Source organism: Acipenser ruthenus, chromosome 21 (assembly GCF_902713425.1).
Source record: "Acipenser ruthenus chromosome 21, fAciRut3.2 maternal haplotype, whole genome shotgun sequence".
NCBI lineage: Eukaryota > Metazoa > Chordata > Actinopteri > Acipenseriformes > Acipenseridae > Acipenser > Acipenser ruthenus.
This window is the reverse complement of record NC_081209.1, coordinates 4,707,624-4,720,525: the sequence shown is the minus strand read 5'-3', so window position 1 is coordinate 4,720,525 and position 12,902 is coordinate 4,707,624. Positions and strand designations below refer to the sequence as shown.

At 39.8% G+C, this 12,902-nt stretch overlaps 1 protein-coding gene across 1 annotated transcript; it reads left to right on the top strand.

Moving 5' to 3' along the window:
• The first annotated feature begins 497 nt into the window (after positions 1-497).
• On the top strand, positions 498-12,238 carry LOC117427913 (glutathione hydrolase 1 proenzyme-like). The gene is made up of 13 exons (XM_058994447.1): positions 498-558; positions 2,892-3,062; positions 3,892-4,022; positions 4,124-4,213; positions 4,939-5,131; positions 5,731-5,891; positions 6,193-6,342; positions 6,909-7,045; positions 7,242-7,429; positions 7,742-7,869; positions 8,478-8,590; positions 9,186-9,299; positions 9,673-12,238. Exons 2-13 carry the CDS (start codon positions 2,896-2,898, stop codon positions 9,814-9,816), a joined length of 1,716 nt encoding a protein of 571 aa, XP_058850430.1. The 5' UTR covers positions 498-558; positions 2,892-2,895; the 3' UTR covers positions 9,817-12,238.
• Positions 12,239-12,902: the final 664 nt, after the last annotated feature.

The window sequence follows — 12,902 nt, the reverse complement described above, 5'->3', positions numbered from 1 at the left end:
TACTACTGTCTAGCAAGATCTGGGTCTGAACTAGCATTGTCAGCACTTATCCACACTTATCAGCACTTCACTATATTCTATTGCATCATGATTATAGATCCCAGTAATAATACTGTACACCCAGTTCAAACTAACACCAGTCATCTCTCAGACAATACATTTCCAGGTAATGTATTATAGCTTTGCAGTTGCTCTTAGATATTTCTCCACATGTTTCATCCATACATTCGTCTTTTAGCTCACAATATAAGAATACAATGAATGTATTATATGCATGTTGCCCTATTTATAGGTAATATGATATCTCAAACCTTTGCACATTGTAAAAGTGATCATACAGGGCATCAAGATCAGCTCAGTGCTTGTGAGTAGCACTTTGTGCACAAGGTCATACTTTAATGATCTTGCAGTGTCTCAGTTACAGTAAGTCAGTTATTAACTCATACAAACACCTTAAAGGTCTGCAGTTATAAAAGGTGTTGAGTCAACTTAGGACAGTGATGCCAACAGCTGAGGATCTGGGTTTATTTCTAAGACAAGACATTTAAGAGCAAATAGGTAAGGAATTTATATTTGTATTTTGACTGGGATGTTTTCTGTGACAAATGCATTTGCTGATAACACTGAATTTTTTCAGCACACTTTTTCAAATCAACCCTTGAAATAACTTTTTTCTATAGAGACATTAAACGTTATCTCAAAATGTTTATATACCCTTAACGCTGGGAGAATGTTTTCAGGGAAACTCTTTCTTAGGGAGCATTCAATTCTCTGTTACACAGGGAGTTACAGTTTAATTTAATGATTGTGAGTCTGATTTAAAAAGCACTTGCAACTGTGCAAAGAAAAAATAAGCAGAAAAACAAGTGGTTGATAACTAATGCACGCAATTGTGTATTAGTAGGGTTAACTTTTTGAGTAAAGTAATTCTGATTGTACTGTGTGTTGATTCATTTCAGTGGATTAGCTGCTGTTCCTAAAGGGTTCTGCTTGAATTCATTATAAGTCCGTGGCCATTTCCAAAAATGTCAAATCAATTGTTCATTAGAAAATAACCAGACATTTACCAGGTTGTTATACCAATGACATGATATTAAAGTGCACATGAATTTACTTGGGAACTCAGTTAATGTAGACAGAGCACAATGCCAGCGCTGTGTGATGTAAATGTGCTTTCATTAAAGAGCTTAGGCTTTTGTATGTTCTCAGTCATATCAAAAAGTGAATACAGCATCTTGCTAAAAAAAAAACACACTGTTACATTGTAACTTTGGAAAGTGATGTACGTTTGTGCCGTGGAATGAAGTGAAATTTAGAAAAGACAGATTGTTGAAGCATAGGGAATCCCCAGTCCAATCAGACAAGCTACTGTAACAGGGCAGAGGCTGGGTGTGAACCAGTGACCCCGCAGGCAACAGTTTTACCCACAATGCAATGTGGTTTTAGAGCTTTTAACCTCATCTCATCTCATCTCATTCTGTGCATCCTCCTATTTTTCCATGCTTATCCAGAGGTTTCCAGAAGACAGTTTTAGATTTATTTCCGTCTATTCATTATTGCAATTTCACACTATTACAATTGCAAGGACAGATCCTTCGCAGCCTCTATGCAGCCTGAGACACTCAATATGAAGGGCCTTGCTCAGAATGCAGGTTTCTATTTTTAGGCCATGTCATTTTTTTTTTAAAATCCTGTGGTGGTTTTTATTCCATAATTATAAAGCTTTATATTTCCATGCATAACTGGCAGCGTTGTGTGATGCACTGCCATTACAGACTCCGAACTCTGTCGACGAGATGAGGTTAAAAGCTCTATAACAGCAAATGCAGATGAGCCTGGCTTTCATGCAAGGCGGTTAAATTGCTTGCTCGCGGTGTTCGCCAATTCAAGCCCTGTTACACATGTATGTGGTTTAAAATGTTACACAGGGCAATGCTAAATGAATAGCATGGTGCCTCTGGGTACAAAATGCAAAGTATTGAAAGATGAAGGAACAGGGTCTGTTCCAGCTTGTGCACAGGTTTTCTGGATGTGTGGCAGGCTAGCTGTGTCTTGTTTTGTGTGATTATTGTACAACCAGCTTAAGCAGGGTTTGGCAGTGGCACATATCTGTGGAAAACTGATGTCAGATGGTTGGCTAATCCACTTGTTGATTCTGAGGCAAGCTGGAACATACTTTTCCATGCTCAGCAATGACTTAGTCAGTACTTTTTATTAGATTGTTTAACTGCTGGGGGAAGGGGTCTTAGGTTCTCTGATCAATGAAGACAGATGAAGGCGATTTTCTTCAAAACATTTGCTGTGTATTTTTTTTGGTATAGGCTAAACCCGTACCACTTGGTTTAAAAAGTGACCAAGAAGGCTCACAAGGTGTAGCAACACACAAGATTAATAACAAAAGTAACAAAGGTGAATAAAGTCAGTACACCTGCATACATTACAAACCACACAGCTATATTAAACTAACAATAAAGGATAACTGTGTAGGTATATTTCTCATATAAAGCACTCACAGGAACACAGCACAATATGCAGGAGCAGCTACATTAGCCATGTATGTATTTATTTTATAGGTCAGTCATGATAATGACTTCAGAGATCACAACTGCTACAGAAGCTAAGATGAGGTTGCTCTGGGTTGTCAGAGTTTATAAGCCATAATATTCTCTTTGGCTCCACTACTCACAGGCTAAGTCCCAGCTAGGAATTATTTTTGGAGCAGCCCCTGGTTATTATTAATGTACAGAAAAGTCTAGCCTTAAAGCAATCAGCTATCTGATGACCAAACACGTGACCATGGTTTGGAGAGAGAGTTTGGAGTTTCTAAACTGCATGGATCCCGGTGCCACTGAATGACTGAGGAGGTTCCTGCTCTCCTTTTCTCCAATCAGAACAATGAGCAGGAAGCTTATCATTGTTGGTTTGTTGGCTCTGCTGCTCGCGGCTCTCTGTGTCTTCGTGGGCGTCTTCATGGGGCTGAAATCAAGGACGTCCTCGTCCATCTACTCCTACTCCAGAGCTGCGGTGGCAACGGACGCGGGAAAATGCTCGGAGATCGGGAGGTGAGACTTCAAACCCTTCTTCCCTGCTGGGTGAGTGGGGGGCTAATCCGGAACAGATTGCTTACCAGTGTGGATCAGTATGAGCTTTCCGCTGCAGCAGGAATGCCAGCAGGAGCTGGAATATGCATGACCACCTGGGCTGTGTCCTCAGCCAAATGTAAAGAACACTTAACAAACAACAAGGTCTTTCAGATGCAGCACCTACAGCACATACAACAAGACAGCGAGCTCATCTTCACGTGCACCTGTACATACTGTACTGGGAATAATTCTGAAAACATTTATGTATTTAATTGATAGATCAAGACTAACAAAAATAGGCAATAATACATTAATTAGAAAGTTGATTTCGAGAATTGGGAACAGCATTGTAAAATCTGTTTGATAAGAACGACAAGGTGCACCGATATGACTCCCTTATAAAAGTTTCTCACAGTAAAAGCACAGCAAAGTGTAATAAAGTACAGTGACAGCATTGTAAAGCACAGAGAGGTGTGGTAGAGCAAATAAAAAAGCATGGCAAACCAGGGTAAACTATCGTAAATGCATGCTATAAACGTGGGAAAAGCATGGTACAGTAACGGGCAGAAATACCTTGGTAAATGTTTATAAGAGCCGTGGGAAAAGGACTGTATTACGAGAGTATTAATCCAAGCATTTCTCCATTACCATAACAAGCTATGCCTTCATTCAGATCAGTATAGAGCAGCAGCTCTCTGGAGCCATCTCATTGTCACTTGAGATCAGCAGTTGACATGGCTGCGAATAGAAGGAGCTGATTTTCACATCCGGGTTAGGGAAATCCTTCTTAAGATGACTCTCTCTTCAGGGACATCCTCAAACAGAAGGGCTCGGCTGTGGATGCTGCTATTGCTGCCATGCTGTGTGTGGGGCTGATGAACGCACACAGTGCAGGCATAGGAGGAGGGCTCTTCTTAACTATTTACGATGCCTCCACAGGTAAGGGCTACGGAAACAAACGGGTTACACTGAAGGGATAGGGACGGATTTCTTTCTCTGAGTACTGATTCTTGTTTTTTTTATTATTTTGTTTTTTAAAGGCAAAACAGAAACTATTAATTCCAGAGAAACGGCACCGAGGAATGCAACAGAGGACATGTTTGGGAACAACACAGAACTATCCAAGGAAGGTAAAGAGTGCTTGGCATTGTTAGGATGTTCTTACTTGCTTATATGAATGTAGGGTAACACTTTCTCTAATTACTGTGTATTTACATAGTAGTTACTTGGTAAATACAGGTGTACTTACACATAGTTACAATATACTTAATGTGTGCATTATATATATATATCAACAAATCAATCAATCTTTATTTTATAAAGCGCCTTTCATAGTGGACCACCATCACAAAGCACTTTACAAGATGCAGTAACAAGAAAATCCATAATACTTTAAATACAGAGAAATGCATAATACATGCTATACAGCAAAAACAATGCATAATACATGCTATACAGCAAAAACAAACAAAAAAAACAATGCATAATACAGTGGAAAGTGCATAAGAAATAAATCTGCTAAGAAATAATAATAATAATAATAATTATAATAATAATAATACATTAAATAGTACATTATGTACACATAATAGTAAGTTGTACCTATGCATAATAACATTGTAAGTATGTGTAAGTACACATATATTTACTAAGTAACTACTATGTAAATACACAGTAATTAAAGACACTTCATGTAACGTGTTACTGAATGTAGTGAGGAACCTCATGGTCATGGCAACAGATCTCTGTGTTTGCATGGTGTGAATGAGAGCAATGCGGAGTCATATTGACAATAAATTGCATATAATAAACTCAACCTCTGACCTCTGTCTTTGCACCTGTTTGTTGGTGGCAGGTGGACTCTCTATAGCTATCCCAGGTGAGATACGGGGCTACCAGATGGCACACCAACGTCATGGCAGGTTACCATGGAAACAGCTTTTCCAACCCAGTATTGAACTGGCGAAGAATGGGTTCCCAGTCAGCAAGGCTCTGGCAGACGCCATCTACCAAACCAAGACGACAATCGAGAAAGACGTTTCTCTATGGTAAGAGTCCCAGTGGGATTGTAAGTAAAACCTTCAAACATAACTTTAAACACCCAATCAAAGAAAGAAAGTAAAGCAGGGCTGTCCAATCACAATCCTGGAGGGCCATTCCACTCCAGGTTTAACAGGTACCATTATATAATTAACTACTCCAGGGTTGGAACAAAGATCATGAGTGGAAGAGCTAACTTTGGACTAAAAGTCCAGTACTAAAGTCTTACAGATTTATCTTTTATAATAAACTTGTGCTGCCTGGTTTCCTGTTGTACTTTAGAATAGAGCACGTCAGAATCACATATATCCATCACGTGCATGTTTTGAGGGTCTAAGCCAGGCATTCACAAACTTGGTCCAGCTCCTACAAAGTTGCAGATTTCAAGTTATTTCTAAAATGTTACAGTTAACCTGAAATCAGTAAGTGTTTAAGAGCTGAAAACAAGTAAAAAGGTAGAATGAAACAAATGATCAGTTCATTTAAGGGTCTAGTTAAGTAATTGAGAGCTCAGTTGGAATGAAAACCAGAAGACACAGGGGGTCCCCAGGACCGGGTTTGAGAAGCCCTGGTCTAGCAATGTTCCTAATTTTCCTTTTTGTTTCAGTGAAGTATTTTGTAACTCGGAGGGAAAAATCCTGAAGGAAAAAGACACAATTACATTTCCTAAGCTAGCAGAAACCTACAGAATTATAGCCGAGGAAGGCCCAGACGCCTTTTACAATGGATCTCTGGCACAGCAGATAGTCAAGGACATTCAAGCGGCAGGTAAAGCAGGCAGACACATGCTATGTATTATTTCTTAATTCAAGTCTTCAGCGAGTGCAAGATCATCCCTTTGCTTTGTTCTGCAGGAAGCATGATTTCTGTACAGCATGCATAAGAGACTTCCTGTTTAAAGCACAAGTACGACACACCCCTAATATTCATGAAGCTGTTCCAGAATGTTTCTTTAGCAGCCCAGAACACTCCCAGAATGCACCACTGATTAAGAGACCAGAACGACTCCTCCTGTTTAGAAGGTGTGTATATACTGTAGTTTTGAAGGCTGGTACTTCCTGTGTTACAGGTGGGATTATAACTCTGGAGGACCTCCGAAGCTATCTTCCTGAACTGACAGAGAATGCACTACAAATCAATATCGGAGAATATAAATTGCGCGTCCCAGACGCCCCCTCCAGTGGTCCTGTACTTGGGCTCATCCTAAACATACTGGATGGTAAATATCACCTTTCCAATTGTACTGCGTTTGTGATCCTTCCCATTTCATTCATCCTTTTTGAATGGCGCTGGCTAGCTCTGCACATCATCTCTCTCTCTCTCTTCCTTTCTCTCTGTGGAAATGATTAATTGAGCCGCTCCGCTGCCACCCCCTCAGCACTGTCTCAAATCTCAGACACACACCCTAATCCTCCTAACTGGCTGTTTACAACATCCTTAATGAAGCTTTGCAGAATGAATGGGTGAACGGAACACTAATTGACCATAAAAACCCCAGTCAGAAATGTACCTCCCAGAGTCCATTTATGAATTCCCCATAAATCTGCCTGTGACATCGCAGTCCTTTCATCACCAGCACACCATTTCTAAACAGTGGACAGAATCCATCACCTTTATTAGCATTAGCAACATGATCACTGGTGACCTTTTGGGGCATCTCGGGCTTGCTTTGAATGGCAGTTTTGAAACTTGGTTATTGATCAGTAATCATGAGGAACAGCACTGTTTAATTAGACCTGCATAAGTTTTTTGAAAACCACGCCAGTGAAGTGTTTCTCATCCCAGGATACAACTTCTCCAAAGACAGCGTGTCAACCACAGAGAAGAAGATCCTCTCCTACCATCGGATCCTGGAAGCCTTCCGGTTTGCATACGCCAAGCGAAGCATGCTGGGAGACCCGCGCTACCTCAACATCACAGATGTAAATGGCCTGCTAGTCTTCTTTGTGTCCGTCCTTCTGTCACACTTTACCGGGCGATGCCTTTCCTTTCATGACTTCTAGTCCCAATATTTGTATACGTTTCTTTTAATAAGTGTTGAGAGTTCTCGCGTTAAACTGTATTTGGATTTGTCCATTTTAAATTGATTCAGTTTATTTCTCTTTTTGTTTTCGGCAGCTCATACACAATATGACCTCTGATTATTTTGCTGATGATATAAGGAGTAAAATCTCAGACGACACGACCCACCCTGTCCAGTATTACAGTCCAGATTTCTATGTTCCTGATGACCATGGGACCGCACACCTCTCAGTTGTAGCTGAAGATGGGAGTGCAGTGGCAGCTACGAGCACCATCAACCTATAGTAAGAGTCATGAGCAGTTTTCATTTTTTCACTGTAAGATATAACATTATATTTGGAGTGGGGTTAAGCTGTATGTAAACAATATTTGTGATTCTACAAACACACCCATTCATGAAATCTGAGTTAAGCTAATGAAACTTTAAGTCTGTCCAAACCTTTTGAAACGTCTGACTAAAAAAGTTTTTAGTTTTGGTTTTCTGTTTATCTTAAAAATTAATAAAGTGGCATGGAGGAAGACAGAAAAGAAAAAAGAAAAACAATGTTTTGTAAAATCTTATTTTTTGTGTGTCTTTGGAATGTTTTTTTTTATAGCTTTGGGTCGAAGGTACGCTCCCGAACGTCTGGTATACTATTTAATGACGAGATGGATGATTTCAGTTCACCTGTCTTCGAAAACGATTACGGGGTGCCTCCTTCACACAACAACTTCATCCAGCCAGGTGAGGTGATGTGCAGTCAGAGTATTATAATACCTTGTTTCTGTGAGCACGGATTGCTGATCCGGGTTCTCCCATAGTGAACCCCCATTGCCAGTTTTTGACGGATGTTGCTGGTTCTTTCCCAGCAAGCTGTGCGGCTAAGGTCACATTCCTTTGTTTACAAAACCAAAAGGATGGACACAACTGTTTGGAGCTGTTTGTTACTACTGGTACAAGAATATTAAAGCACAGAGAAACCTGTTCACCCTGGAGGTGGATTCAATGTTTACACCCACTTGTCATGTGATTGGTCAATGTTGTGACGTACTTCCACTTGTCCCGCTTTGAAAATGGGCTAGAAAAATATCAGGGGCATCCAATTGGGGTTGGAACATGGAAACGCAGTACCAGCGGCAGCAGGGTTTTCAACCCAGCTTGAGGTATAACAATGCCAGTGTACAACCTCTTCTAAAATCTGAGAAGAGAAAAGGCAAGGTTGAAGGTATCGAGTTATGCTTTAATAATCTTCTCAATAAGTCAATAGGTCAAGTGGACAAAACGGTTTTAAGTGTACTTGTCAATTCTGAAAATGAAGATCATATTACAATGTTTTTTTTTTTAACTGTCAGGTAAAAGACCCCTGTCCTCCATGTGTCCGTCCATTGTGTTTGACAAAAACAACGACGTCAAGATGGTGGTGGGTGCATCTGGGGGAACAAGAATCACCACGGGAACGGCACTGGTGAGCAAACAGCCGGAGCCAATTAGTGCTCTTAGATTCCTTTGCTATGTCTTTATGTACCAGACTTGCTTGCTTTTCTTTGACCTTTCACAGACTGAAATAATTCCTAAAATCATTCTGCTATTTAATTATTCAACTATTTAATTCTTTGAGCGAAATACCCATCCCCCTGCTATTACTTGCAGCAGTAGGAGGTCATATGTGACATCTTTAAGTTGTTTAGTAGGACAGGTGGAAATACAGAAATTAGTAAAGGAACTTGTATGCCAGTTTTACAATACTGACATAGGAATTTAGCTTTATCTACCATGAGACTTGGAACATAACTTTTATACAGCGTCTAACCTGAACTCTAGAACATAGTTCATTTTCCAAGGTAAGTAGAGTTAACCATAGCAGTTCATTCATTTGCTTGTTTGAATTGTCTATTGCTGCCAGCAGCTACTGTCTGGATAGGTGAAGAGTTTATTTAAGTCCTGTGAATTTTAAACTAGCACCTTGTAAACAACGTGTAGCGTGTATATAAAACACAAATGTAAATAGCATTATAAATCGGAGATTTGTTAAGCTTGTTAAAGTTGCATTTCTATTGCAGGTAATACTGAACGCGCTGTTTTTTGAGTACGACGTGAGAAAGGCTGTGACAGAACCCCGAATGCACAACCAGCTCCTGCCCAACATCACAGAGCTGGAAAAGGACATGGACAAGGTGGGCTGCTTCTCTTTCACAACCCCTTTCTACTTTCTACTTCCCTTTCATCAGCTGTGTTCGGAGCACAAAACACCATCTGCTATTTACAAGCTGGAGAGCTTGCAGTCCTTCTGAGCAGTTCAAAGTCGAGAAGCATTTCAATTGACAATCTTACTCACTGAAACATCTCACATGCTCTTTTGTTTCTGTCCATGATCGCGTTCTTGTACCAATTTATCTGCACTGCACCGCAACTACAGTAAAAGGTTTATATCGTAATCCTAAAGTGTTTTTGTATGGAGACTATATTAATGTAACTGGACTTAACAGTTTAGTGGTGAGAAGCAGGTTGAATCCAAGTCCTAATTTACATGTGCGATTGTGTTCTCAGAGTATAAAAGAAGGGCTTGAGTTGAAGCACCACGAGATAAAGCAGTCTACCTCCAAATCGATAGTGCAAGCCATCGTGCGCCATGGCAGTACGCTGCACGCAGAGTCAGACTACAGGAAGGGGGGCTACCCTGCGGGCTACTGAAGACCCTCTCACCCGCTCAGCTGCAGAACCTTGAGAAGCGGCTTCAATCACAAGACAAGGACCAGCAGCAGGGCACGCTCAGAACGGGGATTTCTTTACCAGAATCGGCTTGCACTGCTGGTAACGATCAGGACTTGCGGGTTTGCATTACTCACGCCTTTGAAGATTATTTTCCAGTGCAAGCCAGCATTCCTAAGTACCTTATGAGAACCAGACATGATGCATTCTGTATCGTTAAAGCACCACTTTTTTTTTTTTTTTTCACGAATCTCAATTTAAAGATTTTTTTTTTTTTTAAGAGCTGATGTTATACTTTACTAGATTTACTGTCTGCGTTTCAGTGTGGTGAAATACAAAGGGCAATGGTGCGTGTTTGTGAAACATTAATGTTCAGATTATATAATAGTATCACTGAACTTGTGAAGACGCAAAAAGCTAACCGTAATCCAGATAAAGTATGTAGGTGTTATAGCCAAAGCATTATAAAATATGAGCATCACATTAAGCTACATGCTTATCACACACCCAGAACCAAGTATAATGTATGTCTCTCAGAGCTGCTATGTGGTCATATTGCTAAAGAAAGTGGGTAGTTTGACATTTCTCTTGGTCTGCTGAATTGTCTGTGCCAAGCAATATGTTTTTAAACGAGTATATAATAATAGTTTATAAAGCGATAGATGGTGTTGGTGGATCAGGGTTCATCCTGAGTTTCTTCAGCACCCGTGGTTTATTTTAGACACATGATGGAAGTGATCAGGTTGCACCAGAGCAATCAGTTCTTACAGAATCAGCCTGTTAACTGCTGAAACTTATCAGAGCAGCATTAATACATCGCACACAAGTCTATAACTGTAGGGGCAGAACAAAGCCGATAAAGAAACTGGGTTTTTCAGCGGCAGGTCTATCTCAACGAGTGTAGTTCTGAAACCAGGACTGAATGTCATGGCACAACTAATTGTGACTTTTGCATTGTAGTTTTGTAAGAAATGTGAAGTGCTGCTACATTCGTTTGATCATTACAAAGTACTCTATCTCATGGTACTTCATTACATACTGTATGCATCTGGAAAACTGTATTCATAAGGCATTATTAGCCCTGGGCTGTGTAATAGACTAGTAATCCTGTACACATTCAAGAGTTTTCTATTTTCTAATTCTGTATCCTGGGGACCTCCTGAATTTTTGTTTGTTTAAAGACAGCTTTTTAAAGAATCATTTTCCTATTTATTGATCACATTGTGCAGAATTAGATACCTGTTTCTTTTAACCGGTTGCGTCCTGGACTAGTCAAATAGAGAAAAGTCACCTGTGTTTTAATGTAAACTGCTGTCACAGATATGAATGGAACAAAAAAATAATAATAATCATAAAGACTCTAAAAACTGTGTCTATTTTGCTATGCTGAACATTTACTGTGTGCGATGCCAAGCCATGTGTCTCACAAAGCTAATTAAATGTTATTTTTTTTGTTGTTCATGAAACTGTTCCAGACTGTTGCAGGTTTATTTGAATGGTAATGCATTGCTAGTTAAATGTTTGTCCAACAGCTGCCTTCTCAGACCCCAGTCAGCGCTAATCTTACCTTAGATAAACTAATCCAAGACAAGTGCTAATCAACCATGTTTTTATCTTTACTTTCCTAAAAGGGTAACCATTAAGACTTAAGGGGTCTGTGATAAGCAGTCAACAGTGTGTATTAAGTGTGTTATAAAGGATAATACAAGCAACAGTTCTAATTACAGGTTATAGAAATACAGTGTAACCAGACATTCAGAAGAATATAACATAATAATAGCCCTTTACACTTGTAAAGTGTCCTTAACATGGACTGCTATTCCCTGTTAATAATCATGAAGACCTTTAATAACACATTTATAGATGCTTAATACATGGATTGTTAAACTCAAGTGTGACCGATACCTCTGTCATTGTAAAGCTAAGTCACTTTTCTAATGGAAGTCACGGTGTCTAGCAATACCCCAAAGCTGTGTACAGGTAGTGAACTGTTCAACTATCAACTGACACACATGCCTCAGTGGGGATTCTGGACTGCAGGGAGGCAAAGCCAGTGGTGCTGGATAGTGCTAAACACAAGTGCAGCAATTCATAACTGAAACCGTGAGGCTGTTTATAAGAAATGCACACAGTCTTTGTTTATTAAAGAAAATAAAACACATGGACTCATCCTCTAATTTCTACATATACAGTTAATACATCCTTTTTAACAGGTACAAATAAAGTATAACAATTACAATCTACATATTTAAATCAGTCCATGTGAACTTAATTGTAGTTGTCAACAGTAAAGCACAAAAAGACAAATGTAGTGAGAGGAGGGAACTCTGTAGCTGAGGGACGCTCTACACGTCTCACCCTGTCAAAGAGCTGAAGTTCTTTTCAATGTAATGCCAGGGTTGCATTCCCTGGCATTACAAACAAGCTCAACACAAGACTGTCTGTCTTTGGAAAGTGCTCTCAACGCTGACATGTTTAATTGAAGGGGCTGTAAATGCTAAGTAAACGCAACTCAAGAGTTTGAAAAGTCCTACTTTTTTTTAAACCAAGAAAACCTGGGAGGGAATTGTCAGTCAAGCAAAGGGGCGAGGCTTAAGGACCATAAATCAATCCTTCAAGGGGTATTAAAGGCATTCTGACACATGGTGTCACGCCTTTACCACTGTTATAGCCCCTTCCCATTAAACCCGTGCAGAATGTGGTCGTCTCCAAATTAATTAATTGGTTGTTCGTTTGGAGATGGCCACGTATATATATATATATAAGCATGCCTGTGTGTTGAAGGGTTGCTAAAGGGTTAAAATTATATTAAGAACTGTGCACATGCAAAAACAGAATATGATTGCATAAGATAAAACTACCTGTTGCAGGGCAGGGGTCACAAGATGTTTTGGAAGAAAAAACTGAGCCAACAAGATATTATTTGTTTATTTAGCAGACACCTTTATCCAAAGCGACTTACAGAGACTAGGGTGTGTGAACTATGCATCAGCTGAAGAGTCACTTACAACTGCGTCTCACCTGAAAGACGGAGCACAAGGAGGTTAAGTGATTTGCTCAGGGTCACA